General features: G+C 39.1%; 1 protein-coding gene and 1 long non-coding RNA gene across 2 annotated transcripts; one reads left to right on the top strand and one right to left on the bottom strand.

Moving 5' to 3' along the window:
* Nucleotides 1-275: 275 nt before the first annotated feature.
* On the bottom strand, nt 276-8,837 carry psmg1 (proteasome (prosome, macropain) assembly chaperone 1). Its single transcript, XM_051401919.1, has 7 exons — nt 8,617-8,837; nt 6,857-6,960; nt 6,598-6,743; nt 4,869-4,931; nt 4,052-4,250; nt 1,595-1,725; nt 276-436 (listed from the first exon to the last, which is right to left on the bottom strand). The coding sequence occupies exons 1-7, from the start codon at nt 8,733-8,735 to the stop codon at nt 359-361; spliced, it is 840 nt and encodes a 279-aa protein (XP_051257879.1). The 5' UTR covers nt 8,736-8,837; the 3' UTR covers nt 276-358.
* A 7,624-nt stretch (nt 8,838-16,461) lies between these two features.
* On the top strand, nt 16,462-17,780 carry LOC127364515 (uncharacterized). The gene is made up of 4 exons (XR_007885036.1): nt 16,462-16,599; nt 16,710-16,802; nt 16,889-16,917; nt 17,268-17,780. It is a non-coding gene; the product is annotated as an uncharacterized LOC127364515 (long non-coding RNA).
* The last annotated feature ends 487 nt before the right edge of the window (nt 17,781-18,267 follow it).

The raw sequence follows: 18,267 nt of genomic DNA, 5'->3' as shown, positions 1-18,267 counted from the left end.
GGAGGAAAACTTCATTTCTTCCTTATTTAGATTTTTTGAATAGAAGATTAAGAGCTGAGGGGATGTCAGTAGTTTTGCAGGTATTTGGTCATAAAGCGTTAAAGATTTCCCACACGGCTCCTGGAGCTTAATAAAAAGTCAGAGGGATCTTTAAAGCTGACACAAATAATCCTGAAGAGAAAAACAGAAACCTGCTAATTATAATTATTATTGACAGACAACACTACAAACAATTCGACTGATTACATTCAAACAAAAAGGGTGTTCTTTACTTAACTTCTTTATTGAAAAAATGACAGTATTTTTACACAGGAAAACAGAGTTAAACTGCACTGTACAGCGTGCAACGTGGCCATTTTCAGATATAAAGATTACTCTGTATGTTGGTGGATTGGACGAACTTGCGGAGGACGTCTGTGCTCGGAGACGGGTCCAACTGAGAAAGAGAAAAAGAAAAAGGAGATTAAAAAACACTTCAGATGCCTTTTTTTAATGGTTAACAAGAAAAACGCAGCCTCCTCATCGACACTGATTGATACATGAGATGAAGTGACTGCAGTGCGCAGGCAGACAGGCAAACAGCTGTTTCATGATTGATCTTCTAATACTATTTGTGGAGTCTGCAGATAAGAGCAAGAGTGAGTGTTTGAAATCTTCCTCCTCCTCCTCCTCTTCCCCTGAGTCATCAGTTCAAAGGATTAACAACTTAGAAAATATCTGGTTCCTTCGTAAAGACTCAGTGTGCATGAACACTTCGAGGGAGAAGTTTAACGTAGGCCGTAGTCACCACGCGGTCCTGACTCCACCGGCTCCAGACTAATCCAAAACTGGGCGAAGAGGTGGATGTGAGGCTGAATGAAGCCTGGTTCACGCCCTTAATTATGCACAACTTTAAGCCTTAATATCATTTAAAAGAGTGAGTTATATAAAGATCCTCCCTCCGTACAGTCGTCATCAACGGGGAAATTAGCTCTAGAGCCCAAAACTGTTGTTTGTACCGGACTGCAAACGTGTTTATTTCTGCTGTAGAGTTGGATATTTTAATATGGGGGCTTATGGAGACTGACTCACTGCTGGAGCCGGCCTCTAGTGGCCGTTAGAGGGACTGTAGGTTTTTGTTACTTCAGTGTTTGTTTCATTTTTCAGCCGCTGAGGTCGGACAGAAACATCCAATCAGAGCTTTAAGAACACAAACAGCAGCCTGATGTAATTTAATTAAGGATTTTGCCATATTTTTTTACTATGAGCTCTTAATTGCAACTCCAGCTGTCTTCTTCGCCATGGAAACAGTGGAAAGGAGATATTTAGAGACTGATTTCTCCACGATGTCTATAAGATTGTCACATTATGTGGGAGAGTCCAGTGTTTCTGTGGTTAGTAACATTGAGGATATTGTTGAAATAAACCTGAAATAAACCAACTTCACGTCTTTATTCCCGTTACCTGTCAAACCCTGCAGTGACATCATCGAGTGGCGGCGGCGAGAAGCATCCACGGTTTACTTTAGATATCTGACAAACTTTATTCCTCTCTCTGACCGCTCTGACCTTTCCAAAGCCCCCCCCCCGATATATAAAAAGAAAAAGCAGCTCACCTGTATGGACTTGCCAAGCTTGGTAAGTGCAGGCTTGTAGGTCTCCATGGTGACAGAGTCAGGGCCGATGACGTCACTGTAACACTGGTAAACAGCGGCGGCGACCCGGTGGACCTCGCAGTGGTTCAGCACTGATGACAGAAGAAAGAAGAAGGCGAGGTTATAAGAGAACAGAGCGGTGGGTCGGCGGCGTTCACAGCCTCTTTTATCCTGATGATGCATCTGTTTGTTTGGACTTTCAATGTCTTTAAGTGCACCGGCACCAAGAAACGACCACATCAGGATGCAGGACTACGTGTGGCCAGCGAGTGGAGAGGAGCCTAATGGCACTACATTTCATTCAGCTGGCAGACGCTGTCGTACAAAGCGACTTACAGGTTGATGTTTTGTTCCCGCGCACACACACACACACTATCAGGAGCAATCTGGTGGTTCGGTGTCTCGCTCAAGGACACTTTAACAGCAGAAGTAGAGAATCAAACCCGGCTAAAGCTGGATTTATCTGCAGTGTAATGCTAACTGTGAAAAACTCAGTCTGTCCTCAAACTCCACAGCTTCATGTTTTCCTCACTATCAACAATCTCAGCTCTTAACATGGTTATTATCAACCGTTGTACTGTGTTTCTGTTGTTTGTTTTGTAGTTAACACTTTTAAAATGCATCATACTGTAATTTTAATGGTTCTATATATGAGATTTAGAACATTAATATATCAGCAAACAGCTATTCTCTATATACAGTCACATGGTGTCTCTCTCCCTCTGCCTGTGTTGTATCGCAGCCTCTCTGTGGGTTGTTTCCATAGCCGGTCTGCTCCGACTGAAACTGCTGTTTTTATCATCTACATCGGTGAATTAAGGATTTATTTCCACCAAACCAGAGTTGGTGATTGTTGGAAACACTAACAGAGACAGCTTTTAATCAGTTTTATTCTGTTTCTGTCCACTTTAATGAAGTTACAATGATCTGAAAGTAAAATGAGTGTTTTTGTCTCTGGAGTCTGGTGGAGAGTGATACTGATATTACAGCTGTTTGTGGTTAAACTAAAGGTCTATCTCTGTAGGGATCCTTTCCATAATGCTGTCAGACACTGACAATAACAACCTGAGTCTGTCAGTGGAACAAACAACAACTACTGTCAGTGGAACAAACAACAACAACTACTGTTAGTGGAACAAACAACAACTACTGTTAGTGGTTAGTGGAACAAACAACAACAACTGTTAGTGGAACAAACAACAACAACTACTGTTAGTGGAACAAACAACAACTACTGTTAGTGGAACAAACAACAACAACAACTGTTAGTGGAACAAACAACAACTACTGTTAGTGGAACAAACAACAACAACTACTGTTAGTGGAACAAACAACAACAACTACTGTTAGTGGAACAAACAACAACTACTGTTAGTGGAACAAACAACAACAACTGTTAGTGGAACAAACAACAACTACTGTCAGTGGAACAAACAACAACTACTGTTAGTGGAACAAACAACAACTACTGTTAGTGGAAAAAACAACAACTACTGTTAGTGGAACAAACAACAACTACTGTTAGTGGAACAAACAACAACTACTGTTGTGTGGACGCACTTTGATGGGTGCAAGGATTACGTTGAGGCCATAACGGCCCGTTTTGTGGTTATTTTCTCATCTAATTTAGTAAATAAAAGAGTTTATTTCAACCAAACCAGAGTTGGTGATTGTTGGAAAGACTAACAAACACGGTTTTGGTGAAGTTTACTTTCTCTCTGTTTATAATTTTATGATTATCTGCAAGGTAAAACTAGTCTGGTGGTGACGGTTGTCTGGGACAGGGTGATATTAGTTATATTGAAAAGGGAAACTGATCAGCTTTCTATCAATGTATTTCATAAACTAGTTACTAGCAGCTTATTGTGAAGACTCAGTCGGGTTGTATAAAACCAAACCGGATTAAGCGACCCAACCACTAATGTTATGAGTGAATTTAATAGTATTTAGAAAGTCTGGTGCTAATCTAACTGCTAATTAAATGTGAGATAAATAGCTTAATAAACATTATATGTTGACTTTTCCCTGTTTGTGAAAAAAATAAAGACTTAAAGAACAAACAGCTGCATTATTTTAACTTTAAATAAGCTTAAAGGAAAGGTTGGAGCACACAGAGAGCTGAGAGAGAGGCGGACAATTGATTTTCTTTCCCTTTTGTTGGGTTTAACGTGAACTTTTCCCGTCTCATCTGCAAGAAGAAAGCTGCCCTTCTCCTAATCTCAAGAGGATTTACTCTAGGAAACATGCCGAGCCGCGTGACAGACGAAGGAAAGGAGAATGAGAGTCGAGCTGTGCAGCTTTGAAGCTTTTTGTGTGTGTGTGTTTTGCAAATGTGTGAGAGTACGAGAGGAAAAACCTGCCCAGTGGACCGAGGTAATGGGACTTCGAGGCCACTGAGAAAGTGTGTGAATGTAGTACCTGCAGCTGGGAGTCCAGTAACCATGTTGGGTTGCTCCAGTGACGGGCAGACGGACTGACCACTGAACGCTCCGGTGTGGAGGGAGCGCAGGAAGGGGGCGGAGCTGCAGCACAGATAGTCTGCCGTCTTGTACTCGGCCACAGAGCTGTCTGACAGCACGGTCACATTCAGCCCTCTGTGCTGCAGACAGTCGAACACCTACAGGACACAGAGGAACACAACGTCAGCTTTTACCACGATTATCACCCCGAGAAATGGATTTCTAATCCTGTGTGAACTCACTGTCCTGTTGGTGGAACAGGAGACACTAACAATCATTTATGTATGTTATAATTCTGTGCTCCTTTTATGAGCCGATATGTCTCATTAAACTCCTCCTGTTGTTACATTGCTGTACTTCATGAATCAGAATCAGAAATACTTTATTAATGCCCAATCTAATTGGTTACATTAAAGTTGTTAAACAAAGAGAATTATAAGAAAACAGATATAAGAGGAAGTACGTTAAAATATGTGCAATATTTTCCAATATATAAAGTAAATTAAAAAAAAGAATAAATGTGTAAAGATGTGTAGATTATACTACAGTATATAACAATATATAGAAAATACGACATGTAAAAATATGTATACTACAGTATATAACAGCAGTTTAATACCACTAATGCTGAGATATCTGAATAAGTGTGCTTACAAACCTGTAAATGGTTTTAAATCTGTCTGCAGGCTGAAGAGGGGCAGCTGCTCCAAGTTTCTCTACACAACATCATCATTAAATCACAGTGCGTCCAACTGGTTTTGCTGTATAAAACGTACCTTTTCTGTCCACTGGAAGAGCTGGTCTTCTGCGACGTAGCAAGTCACCTGACAGATCAAAACCTTCGGGGAAAGGCAGAGACATTTTGTGACACATTCAGTGGATTAAAGACATATTTAGATTTGTCTGAAACACATGAGACGAGACAGAGAAGACATAATACTGATGGATGACAAATTAAAGGAAAAACCATCACACAGAGCGGCACAACCATCAGTTTCCCAGAAGCTTTAAATTTAATTTTCCAGTCTGTGTGGGAGTGTCCTTTAAACGGAAGTGTTCTGATGTACTTTGATGAAAATTGAGCCTTATGCCGAGGATGGATGTCTCAGAGCTACGTCTGGAGAAAAGTCACTCCGCTGTCGACTCAGGCAAATACTTAATACTTGGAGGAAAAATCATCATCAATGTCATCATCAAACACTCTCCAACGTTTGTCCTGCCGGGACGTATACCTTACTACGACTGCAACCAGTGATTATTTTCATCAGTTTTCTTGATGCAACATAAAAAAAAACAAGAAAAATATCCATTACAGTGTCCTAGAGACAAGGTGACGTCTTCAGATGCCTTATTTTGTCCAACCAACAGTCAAAAATCCAATAAATATACAATTTGCAATCATATAAGAAGGTAAATTCTTACATTTGAGAGCCTGGAAGCATCGAATGTTTGGCCTGACTGATTCATTTTCTTGCAATCATAACCACACACTCTAAAAATCAAGAGTGAGAAACCTTTTAAAAGACTAAGTGTGATGTTGTAGCGCTGTGTTATGAATCAAAGACAGACTTTTATTTTGAAGGATGCTCGGTTAGCATTTCCACCAGCACGTTTTCGGTGTTTTTGTTGCGTTGAGTATTTTGTGTTACATACCTTCCCATACAAGGGAAATGCTGGAGGACCTCGCTGGAAGTATAGAGGCCATTTTACTTGCCGCACTTTTGTTCCTGGACTTTTCTTTTTACACTACTGAGAGATACAAACCTACTCTTAAATGAATCAGCATTAAAAAGTAAGATTGTGATAAGAAGAACATCTGTAAATCACAACGTATGAAAGTCTTCTGCTTCCCTTTATCAAATCTCTGCAGCCCGGAGGAGGCAGGACAGAAACGGGTGATAAATCTGAAGCTTCCTCGGCAGCGCAGTGCTTTCACACGCGGTCATTCACTATGTTTATCTTGATTAAATCACATGCAGAAGACACCAGGCTGATAGAAAATAACCACACACACACACACACACACACACACACACACACACACACACACACACAGGCCTGTTATAACTCTGTATTCTGACAGGTTATGTAAGAGACGGTGGATTACCAGAGCTCTTTAATCCTGTGTGTCATGGCCTACTTTCAAAGTTTTGAAGCTGAAGTGGGGTTTCGTGTTTTTACTCTTGAAACGCTGCCGTTTCAGATCAATCCCGACGTGATGTGAGCGTTTACAACGTGAGATAGAGGAGAAACGAGACTGAAATAAGTGTTGGATATGCGGTAATATAAACAGCTTTAAAGAATCGTTTCTCTCATTAAGCAGCTGTATTCCTCATTAGTTCTCCACTTTATTCCGGTATTTCCTCTAATGTGTCGCCTGTTTGTGTCATTAGGTAACAGTAAACATCTCAAACAGCACCTGAGGAATCTGAAACAGAAGTTCAATCATTAAACTGAATCGTAATTGAGTAGCAGACACGTGTTGCTCTCCGCTGTTTTACTCACTGTCGGGTTTGACTTCTGTCTGTAGAAAACACACGCCGACTCCTCGCCGGCGTGCCCGGTTACGGCCCGGCTCCGCTCGTTCCACACCGATGCGTGTCCCACCGCGTCCCAGTTTGCGGAGGTGAGAACGTACACTGACAGAAACCCTGTGAAGACAACGTCACCGAGTGTTCAGATTTCCTCACTGGGATGGTTTCTCTTTCATCCGATCCGCAGTCACAGGTTTAACATACAGGGGGAGCTGCTGGCGGCCACTTACTGGCAGCGTTGTGTCCCACGGCGAGGATCAAGTCTGAACACTGCAACTTGTTTCCGGACTTCAATGACTCGGAGACTTCAGGGCTCCACTGCAGATGAACCTCCCTGATGAAGAGTGATGTGGGTTAGAGGAGGAGGAGGAGGAGGAGGAGGAACACTGTGCAGATAAAAGTGTATTTATTTGTCTAATTAATCAAATGAATCAATCATATGGCCCCAATAACCAGAATACCTTCCTCTAACAGGTGGTGTACGTCTGCTGCGTACTTATTGTTATTACTTATAGTTATTTGAACTTGAACGTGTTTTCATTTTATGCTACTTTACTACATTTAGGATGGAAAGATTTTACTTTTTACTCTTTATTTATTTGACTGTAGTCCCCGGGTGTAGTAATTGGTGCGTGGTAATTTAATCATAACTGCAACTAGTGATCGTTTTCGTGCTCAATTGATACTCTCTCAGTTAATCGATTAGTTTAATCGATAAAAAGTCAGAAAATGGTGAAAAATGAAATCCTCAAATGTTTTGTTTTGTCCAAAATGATTCAGTTTACTGTCATTGTCACTGTCAACATTCATATTTGAGAAGCTGAACTTAAAACGATTGACGAATTATCTAATTAGTTGGCGAATCATTTAGTAGTTGACAACGAGTCGATTAATCGTTGGACATATGCATCACTAGAGTACAATGTCAAGACTTTAAGTGAGGAAGAAACTCCTGTTTTAAGGTCAATCTTTATGTGTCAGAGGTTCCCAAACTTTCATGTGAAGGAAACCCCGAACGATAGATGCACATTAGACCACAAACTTAAGGAATCCCTTTTGAGTATTTTTATCTTCAGTTTAAAGATATTAAAGTCTTCGTAGTTCTTCAATAATCCAACTAGAATCACAATAAATTATAAATCAATAAAAACAGCCAACACTATTTATTACCTTGTTGTTCCAACTTATAAAAGTTAAAGTATTCTAGTCCTCCTTTTGGTCCCTGGACCCCAGTTTGAAAACCACTGGTCTATAAGACTGTTTACTGAGTAGTGCAAATGTTTGTCAGGCTCTGAGATCAATACTTTGGTGATTAGTTTGACATTCATTTAGTTTTTTCAGAGAGGCGTTGATTCAACTGTTCGCAATATTACATCCGAGTGCAATGTGCAGCGTTATAATGAAATACTGCACAAATCCCCTCACCAACAAAGTTCTCCAGATTTAAGAAAATGTTACATCATCAAAAATCATACAGCCTCCAAAATGACCAAAGAGTTGAATAAACACCGTTGAATTAAAGTTAAATGTTCCAATAAACTAATAAACTGTCAACAACTGTCAACAACTGTCAACTCAGTGGAAGTCTTTAACTGTGGACAAATATTTCAGATTAATAAACTGTGAAAAATGTCTTTATAGTTTAATTACAACTACATTATAGGGAGTTACATACGCTGGTGTAACAGTGTGTTATTAAATGTTAATATGGTGGTTATATTAGGGAGGAAGAGGAAGAGGAGGAGGAGGAAGAGGAAGAGGAAGAGGAGGAGGAAGAGGAGGAGGAAGAGGAAGAGGAAGAGGAAGAGGAGGAGGAGGAGTTACTGAGATCTCATGTGTCATGTTAGTGAACAGATGCATTTTGTTAAAAGATTTAGAAATGTTGCTCACATCCCAGCTGACGTCCACAGAGGATATCTAACGTTATTGATCCCATGACGTCCACAGGATATCTAACGTTATTGATCCCATGCTCCTAACGTTACTTTACCTCTTCTTCTCCAGCTCTCTGCGGATTTCTTCATCTTCTTCGTTTTCCTCGAGGTCCTCGTCCTCTTCCTCCACCGCCCGGGAATACACGGACAACACCTCGCCGAAAAACGTCGCCATAATCACGAGGTGTGCAGAGTGAAACGAAAGTTTGGTTCAGTGGTTCAGTGGTTCAGATTCAGACCCGCAGCCATGACATGAGTGCGTCACTTCCGCCGGCAGCGGCAGCCCTTCAGAATAAAAGCCCCGAAAACCGGAATCTTTGTCATTTCGACAAATTCAAGAAAACAAAGGATAAGATCAGATATGTCTTTATCTGCGGGGAGCGGGGTTCAGATGTTCCAGGAACACAAGAGAGGCTAAGAGAAACATGAATTTAATAATATGAATTAAAAATATAGATGCCCAAAAAAGCCCTTAAATTACAACCTAATTTAAATACATGAAAATAAAGATGTGTGTGTTTATATACATGTTTTTGTTACCTATTGGGGACCTTTTCTGGTGTAAGCACTGACCTTGTCAGGACCAGTAATTCTCATGGGGACCAAAGACCGGTTCTAATGCAGAACGTTATTTCTGAGGTCTTGGTTAGTGGTTAGTGGTACAGTGTGAACTGAGGTTAGGTTAAAGTTCGGGTCAGGGGTTGGGTTAGCCTGACCACAGTGAATGAGGTCAGTGTCCTAACAAGGTGTGCAAACGTGTGTGTGTGTGTGTGTGTGTGTGTATACATAGTCAAAGGTCCTTGAGAAACATATGACTTAATCATATCTTATATTATATTAAAGGATTTGTTACCTTTTTTTAAAGTCTTAAACAATACTAAGAATAGTTTAATTACTGCAAATGTGTTTAGAAGATAGAAGGTCCTATCACAGACATATTGGTATCATAACGTTATCATCTCAGCATCTGTGTATTTGTTATCTTATAGGAGCCAATATAAAAGTATTTCTTTCCTGATACATAATGCAGAATGAAATGTTTGTGGTAATATATTGAATATATTGGTGTCAGAGTTCATCCATTATAATACTGTGGCAAACAGCACAGAGAAAGAGAGAGAAGCAGCTCTCAGCAATGTCAGCCAGAACTGGTTGGCAATGTAAATGTTCAATTATTTAACATGTTAAAGAATATTTAACGTAAATCTTCTTTAATAAAGTTATTTGTTTAAGAACGTCTGAGTGCCTTTGCATTGTTGTCAACACAGAAAAAGTTTATTTTCATTCCAGCTTAGAAATTCACTATATCAGCTGCCATATCAATAATCTGTGATTTGTTTCTTTTACATTTGGTGTCAGACCCCAAAATCAAAGAGGATATCACTTAATTTCACTAAATCAGCCTCCTGCAGCCTCATATTAACTCCTGCTAAACTACAGAATGCATGTTTGAACAGAGGACTGGAGATGTTGTCCCCGTCTCTTACACTGAAGTCACATGAGGAGGAGATCATTTCAGGGCCATGTATGAACAGGAGGAACGATCACAGCAATCAATAACTATTTCAGTGGACATGTGATTTTAGTTGTGAGATACATTTTATTGATCCCACAGAGGGGGAATTCCCTTGTTACAGCAGCTCAAGATACACACAACACAATAGATAAGAGAATACACAATAAAAATAAAGGTGAAAAATACAAGATATATCTAAAATAGAAAATAATTTGGTACATCTTTTTATACACAGATATGAACATTATATGAACATAGAGATAATTCCACAGCTTATTAAATACACACATAGTTTTAACAATATAAAGACAGGCTTGAACAAATGTGAACCCATCCTATAAACATAATCTTTACTGTGATAAAAAAAAATTCCTTCAAAAAAGATTTCACTAAATATTTTAAAGGTACAGAAAAAAACCTTCAATTGAGCAGCTAAAACACACGGAGAAGTGCAACACCAGTCACTCCCTGTGGGAAACTTAAAGCCGCGGGCTGTATGCATGAGCACTGCCTATCCAACGTATTTCTGCCTGAGCTGTTCAGTTAAATCAATGAATGATTTAAGGCCGCGGTTCTCCGGCGGATTCACATGGTGCGTGGTTATACAATACATAGGAATATGACTAACAATTAGTGTGCTTGATGTGCTATATTTGGCCCCAATCAAAGGTGACGTACCACTCGACTCCACCTGCTTCTTGGAGGTAATGCATAATTAACATGAGTGGAAGAAAAGCAGGGGGAAACACAATTGTTAAAGGATGCTGCTGGCAGATCATCTCCACTTGTATAGTGAGTTGGAAACATAAGCCAAGTCATGTCGGGGCAAATTGGCCTCAAGTTGAGTGTAGAACATCCATCCTGTCCATTGTGTTGTATAATTCATTTTTGCTGTAAGCTGTGCCCTGGGGAGATGAGGGACAAACAGAAATGTGATGACATCAGCATGGCCATAAAAATACTTCATTGTCACCAGAAAGTGTCTGGTGTTGGGAAGACAAATTGAAAAGCGGGGCGAGGCCTGGAGTAGAATAGAGAGTGAGCTCCATTACCAGTGCAGAGCAATAATGTAGCAGGAAGCCATAAAGTAAGAGCAGAAAGCTTTCCTGTCACAAAATGGAGCAACATGCTAGGAGGAAGCTTCAGGCGGCTGTTAATATAATTGATAGCGGAGGGAGGGAGGGAGAGAGGGAGAGAGGGAGCGATGTTCTGCAGCTTAACAAACACCAAAGCCTCCAGGCTCGAGACAACAAGAGAGGAATGTCAACAGCGGGAACGTCACCACAACACTGACCATTAAAAAAGGGAACAGGACATTCGGAGGACGTCCGGAGTGAGCCGGTGAGTCTGTCCTACAGTTAGGTCAACAAATCCCTCCTACTGGCCAGACTGCTACACTGGTTGGCACAGACATTTTAATGGGCAGCGGTTCAATTACAAAAAGGCCTCCTCCTCCTCTTCCTCCTCCTCCTCCTCCTCCTCAGACTGTTTAACACACACATTCTGTCTGTCTGTCGGTTGAGCACACACTTTTTAAAGCTAAACATTTCCACATTAAAATGTCTATAAACACTAGATCTATGTTATATATTTTGTAGAAATGTTTCCAACAATGTTCAAACTCCGAGAAATCTGTCATTTTATTCAGGTAGCACTGCGTTTCACCGGTCGCCTGTCAATTGTGTAATATGCCCTCTGTGCCTACATCTACCAGAAGTCAAACTTCGACTTTTAATCCAGTCTGAAGCCACATTGTTACCATCCACTGTTTAGATCTTGGTGCTTTTTAACTCTAGATTTGAACCGGATGAAGGATTTTAGTCATCGGACGTCTGGATCTTAAGTTATCAGAGAAACAATCTGAGCTAACGTTGGCAGCAGCTCGGCTCGCAGCCCCTCTTTGACGTCCTCTGTCTGTCCAACAGCGTGGGAGAAGCAGCGACTTTTAAGGTGGAACTGCTTTATTCAGTGTTTTTAGTGGTTTTAATCAGCGGGTCTGTTTGTTTTGGAGAGGAGGAGACCTCTGTGGATCATTGGGCTCCAGGTAGAAACTCCCATGATTCCACGTTACTTCACAACATCATCAAACTTTGTCTTTGTTTTCTGTTTTGACGTGAGAGACCAGCCAGCAGCATAAATTACATAGCCTACTGTAAATTTGATACCTGCCATGCTCTGTGGAAAAGTGAAGGATTTTAATACATAAATTGGTCTCTTTTTTTGACATATTGACACATACGTCAATACATCACACAAGAGATACAACTAATAACGCAAGGATACACAAGGATACAAGTTAATTTCTGACACCAGTCCCTTGATGGACAGTTTAAAATCCAAAAATCGATGCCTATAATAATCAGAAACAACAACAACAAGCTTCCATGACAGGACACAAACAAAACAAACCATTAAAATAAAACATTTATAGTGTGACAGCAGAATTAATTTTATTTATTTGTGTCTATAACCAGGGCTAATCAGTTAACAATAAGCATATTATGAGCTCAAAATCCTTGTACCTGTATTTACCAAGCCAATAATCGATTATTCCCCAATTATGATCCACTTAGTGAAGCAGAGACTTTCCAGTGAGCCGACATGTACAAAAGCAGCACCCCAAATCTGATAAAAGTGCTCCAGGTTAAAAAAAAATCACTTACGAAGAGAGAAATAAACAATAAATAACTACTAGAATAAACAAGTAAAAGTGCAGTTAAAAGAAAACATTTGTACCATGTTGGAACTACTTATTCATCTGAGTGATAGCTGCTGTAACAAAGCTATTTTTATACTGCTTTGTTCTACATCTTGAGACTGTAAACCTCCGCCCAGAAGGAAGAAGCTGAATTCACTGTGCAGTGACGATGGGTTAATGTGACTCACCAATCAGCTTACTCACCTTCTTCTATTGTCTCTTGTTATATTTAAGACGTGTATTTTTTGTGAACTACTTGGCTTTGAATTGTATTATTTAACAAAACTTGTTTCAACAGTGAACTGTAAGTATTATCACTCTTAATAATAATAATAAAATTAACCCCAAATTCAACAAAGCAGTTCCTTGAAGAACCTTTCCTTGATGCAGGTATTCATCAGGGCAGTGGTTTTCAAACTTGGGTCTGGGGACCAACAAGGGTCCTTGAGTGGGTTGTAAGGGGTCTCCAGCAAAAGGAGAAATTCACTTTTATCACATTTTTTAGAAAGTGGAACAAAGAAAGAAATGATTGAAAGAAATGGTTCTTGACATGAAAAGGTTTGGGAACCAATGCCTCAAGAAACTAAAAAATGTTCCTGCACAGTGACAATGGCGAGGATCCCCTAACTCTTCTACTTATAAGAGTATACTAAACCATTTAACCTTTTGATTCTGGGGGTTTCTGTTCTTCAGAGATTAGTTTCATGGTTTGGAAACCAAAGACAAAGATAAATGTGATTATACACTAATGAAAACATACCATTATATTCCATTTCTGCCAATAGATCTTCTTAAATGTTACACCATGATGATACCATATCATAATGGAGGAAGCAGAAGAACAACAGCAATAACGCCGGTTATATAATGATTATTATTTTTCTTTCTATGATTCAGTGGCGGCCAAAGAGGCCAAAGGGGACACGTCCCTGATAAGGTCCCCAGAGGAGGATTCCTAATTATACTGGAGACCCTGACCTTTCCACCAGTGCCACCATTTACCAAACCAGAAACATCAATATCTAACTGACAGATTATGATGGAATTTACTTAGCAAAGCCATTTGCTCCTTCAGGAATTCATTTTTCAACTTCCTCATATTTTCAGCCCACTAAAGGTTCTTTTTGTGGAGCGTAATGAACACTTTTTAGGGGAGAGAGAATTTAAAAACCCTCCAATAGATGCATGAAAACCAGAGAGGTTATTATGCGAAAGCTCTGAGACCTTTGAGTGTTTATCACTCCAGCATGTATTTCCATATTTATAGTTGTCACAGAGGGCTGGAGCCCTTCACACACAACCTCACCAACGCACCCCCGCTCCATCAGACCACCTACTCACACTCACACTCAGTCGTAGGGGTAATTTAAAGTGTTTGCTCCAGCCGAGCTGCATGTCTGTGGGTTGTGGGAGGGAAGCGAAGCGCCTAGAGGAATCCCACGCAGACACACAGAGAACATGCAAACTGCCCCCCCACACAAACACACACAGAGGATCAGTTGCTTAGGAACAGAATTGTTCATCAGCTGTGGGTGTGATCACTTCTGAGCACGGTGTGGGATTCGTCATGTGAACTTGTGTGTAAATGCTAGCAGGGCTCCGATGATGCTCGTATAGTGCCTGGAGGTGGGTGGGAAAGGTGAGCTGCTGATGACGTGCAATCCGCCGGCAGAAGAAAAGATCGATGGAACCACGTCGAGAGCAAACTCTGTAGAGATGGTTGTTTATAGAAATGTGAAGTTTTATCAGATATATAAATATATTAAAAGACAAACAACAAAACTTCTGACTGAATTTGATGTTTTTCAGCTGGAAAAGTTGCTCTGTTTGATTTTGAGCTGTCATATTTTATTATATAATATGTTTGGATTAACTCATACTGATTGAGCCATCTCCAGCATACTGTTGAAGTATGTTAGATCATAAAAACCCCAGGGTGCACTGCTGTTTCCTCTCTATTATTGTATAATTCATCAATCCATTTTTTTATTAGGTTTTCGAGTTTTAGAGAGCTTACTGAAACTGTAATGCGTATATATTGTTGCAGTTTCTTGCTTCATTTCTGATTAGTTTCTGTAAGGCAGTGGTTCCCAACCTTTTATATCATGGATATTTCATATAGTGTTCATTGTATAACGATAACAGTAGAGAACAACTGATAAACTGTACAATGAACCCAAACAGTGAACACAATAACTGCAGAAAGTTTGTGTAAAACCAGAGATTAAGATTCATTTTGAGCAGATTATTTCCTGTGTATTGATCAGAGAGGAGTTTTCCTGATATTTTTAGGCCCGTTTAATACAATTATGTGTATTATATTAATATATATATTTATTTTCAAGACTTAAGATGCTTCTTTTTTGAAAAATTCTGTGTTTTCTTCTCATTGTTATATCAGCTCTTAGGTTGTTTCTAATGCAGGATGAGGCTGTTTATTAGACAGTGAAGCTTCTGTGAATATAACTTGTGTTCAGATCTTCAAAGTTTATATCTTAGATAATAATATAACTTTAAAAATAACAATTTAATTTAGTAACTCAATTGTATATTTAAAAAATAACGTCACACATGCAAGTTCAGAAAAAATTACCTTAAACATGGTCATACAAAGTTAGTTTCTCTTTGTTTTGCTGTGTTTTTTTTTTTAAGGAAATGTTGGTTTATGAAAATTACAAGTGAATCAAGTACTGAGAAATGTGTGAAACCTACTAGCTGGAAAGATGCCTGACAGTTCAACAGCTCAATCAACACCTCTCAGGCAGTGTTGACAACTATTTAAAGGACCGATACACATCAAGTCTATTTTAAAACAATTCTCACCTGCCCATATGTACGTTGAAAGCATTATTAGTAATGATTTCTCCTGTCCATACTGGCTGTGAAGAGCTCCCTGCTCAGAGATGAAAACATGTAGCTTTAACCAAGATTCAAGTCAAGAAAGGCGCTCAAGGGCGGGCTAAAGTGAGTCACAAATGATCATAAATATGACACATAAAACAGTATACACAAACAATTCGGACACTGTTGTCCAAAAGAACTTTCAGGGTAAAACTCCATGAGAGCATGATGCGATTTTCAGATGTTTTGTTAAGTGTTTTACATACTGACAAAGTTTGGGATATCTGACCAATTTTTTAGTGAGAGCAGAAACAAACACCCTGTTTTCTAACACTATGTAAGGGGAACAAAGTGTAATATAATATTTATCTTAACCAACAATCTTCACACTGCTTCTTCTTCTGCTTTTTCTTCTGCAGACATTAAACACACCATTGTCACAAACACACCAACACAGACATGGTGTGAACTCAATATGAAGCTTAAGCTCTGCATTTTTAATCCACTTTCCCATCAGACACTTGTCCTTCAGTTCTCAGGAAAAAAAACATCAAAGATACAATGATGAAGCAACAGGTCTCAGTAAACCAGTAAAATATCTTATTTCCTGTGCTATTTCCCACCTGCTGCCAAAGTATCACAAACACACCAACATGGACAAGGTGTGAACTTCAGACTCAATATGAAGCTTAATATAGTTTATTACAGTGTTAGATTGGCTGAACGAATGCAGAATAATATTCTTTAGCTACGAGAGAAATTGATTAGTCACAATGAAGAAATCATACTTACAGCAGGAAGTAGTTGCAACTTCTCTTTAGTAAGGAAACCTTACTTTAGAAACTGAGACAGTTCAGACCAAGAGAACAAGAGACAGAGAATCACGATGGTTGAGATCAAATGGTTTAAAATCTCTTTACTTCTGATGGTGGTGCTTCAGTATAGTAACTTCCTTACTTACTGTGATTAAGCGGTACCTTGGAGGTTATTGAGAATAATATGCTACTAATATGAATGCATATAGACAGTTAACGGTGAATATCTCAATATAAAGTGTTACCAAATAATTTTTAATATTTTCATTCTCTTTAAAGGTTGGGGGATCGTCATTTTGTCAATTCAGTTTGTGGGTGTAGTAGCACTCATAATAACTGTTGTGGCAGTCAACATATGGACAAAAACTAAAGGTGAGAACATCCATGAAACTCACAGACGAGGTTTTTGATATTTTCACTGTGGAAGTTAAAGTCGACTCTTTCGCTCGTCTTTTCAGGGAAACAAATGCAGACGGATGAAAATATGGTGAGTTTTTACAACAAAATAATGTTTTGAAAATGTTTTCACAGTTGGTCCTTTACACAGAAAACCAGTGTTTGTGATATCTGTTCTTCATTGTACACTGTAGACATAGACTGAAGAAGGAAACAGGACTCACTGTATTTTATTGAAGTGGTCGTTACACCATTGGTTCACATAAATTACATCACATCTGACAACATGTTCTCACTTAACCTCTGGTGGAGGACCTTGAACTCATCTCTGTTCTGGCCTTACAGTGGTGGAAGAAACTCTGGGCTGAAGTGAGAAGTGGGACTGGGATTTGAAGGTTGAGAGTGTGTTTCAGAGAGTTTTGATTGTGTTGTTTTTCACAGGTGGATAATGATGAAGATGATGGTACAGTGAACTATGAAAACACCAGATCTTCTGATGTCTGACGGAAACTTCAGCCTCCATCAGACTCCACTGATCAACAACTTCTACATCAACATCAACTCAACTCGTTTTAAATGAGTAGATTGTAAATACAAAAAATCTTAAGGTTATTTTGAGAAACGTAATATTTTGTTTTAGTCTTTTCCTGCATCAGTTGGATTTTAATTGAACTGAAAACAGGATTCAGCTCTTTTTTAACTTCCTTAAATTTGCTTCTGACCAAATAATTTAGTTTTGATTTTAAGACTAACTAATGAATTTCAAAGCAGCTTGAGCTCAGTTTTATGTTTAATTTCTTTAAATTAACCTAGTATTTGTGTTAACATATTTGTTAGAGTCCAGTAGGTGTTTGGCTTATTTTGAGTCTTAAAGTTTGTTTGTTTTTAACAGTTTGTCTTTATTACATTTGATAATTATATAATATGCAAATAAAGAAGGAGTTTAACACTCAATTACTGTGTATTTGCTGTTTGTTTCTTATTAGCAAAGGTAACACTACCTAAACGCCATAAAGGGCAGCTGCTGTGCAAATACTCTGGCACATGGCCAAGAATTGGAGAGGCGCCATCAAAAAAGGCAGATAGATAGATAGATAGATAGATAGATAGATAGATAGATAGATAGATAGATAGATAGATAGATAGATAGATAGATAGATAGATAGATTACAATCCAAAAAATGTACAGAAGAAAAAATATATTAATAATTAAATTATTATGACGTACATCCTGTATCTACACCACTGACCTATGCCCTGTATCTACAGCACTGACCTACAACCTGTATCTACAACACTGACGTATGCCCTGTATCTACAGCCCTGATCTATTTTATTTTTTATTTACTTTTCTTTTATTTAACCAGATTGTCAATTGAGAACCAATTCCCTTTACAATGAAGACCTGGCCAAGAAGCAGCAGTAAGAGGCAAGCCAATAC

Source organism: Dicentrarchus labrax, unplaced genomic scaffold (genome assembly GCF_905237075.1).
Source record: "Dicentrarchus labrax unplaced genomic scaffold, dlabrax2021, whole genome shotgun sequence".
Lineage (NCBI taxonomy): Eukaryota > Metazoa > Chordata > Actinopteri > Moronidae > Dicentrarchus > Dicentrarchus labrax.
The sequence above is the reverse complement of the archived record's forward strand: the minus strand, read 5'-3'. Positions and strand labels throughout refer to the sequence as shown.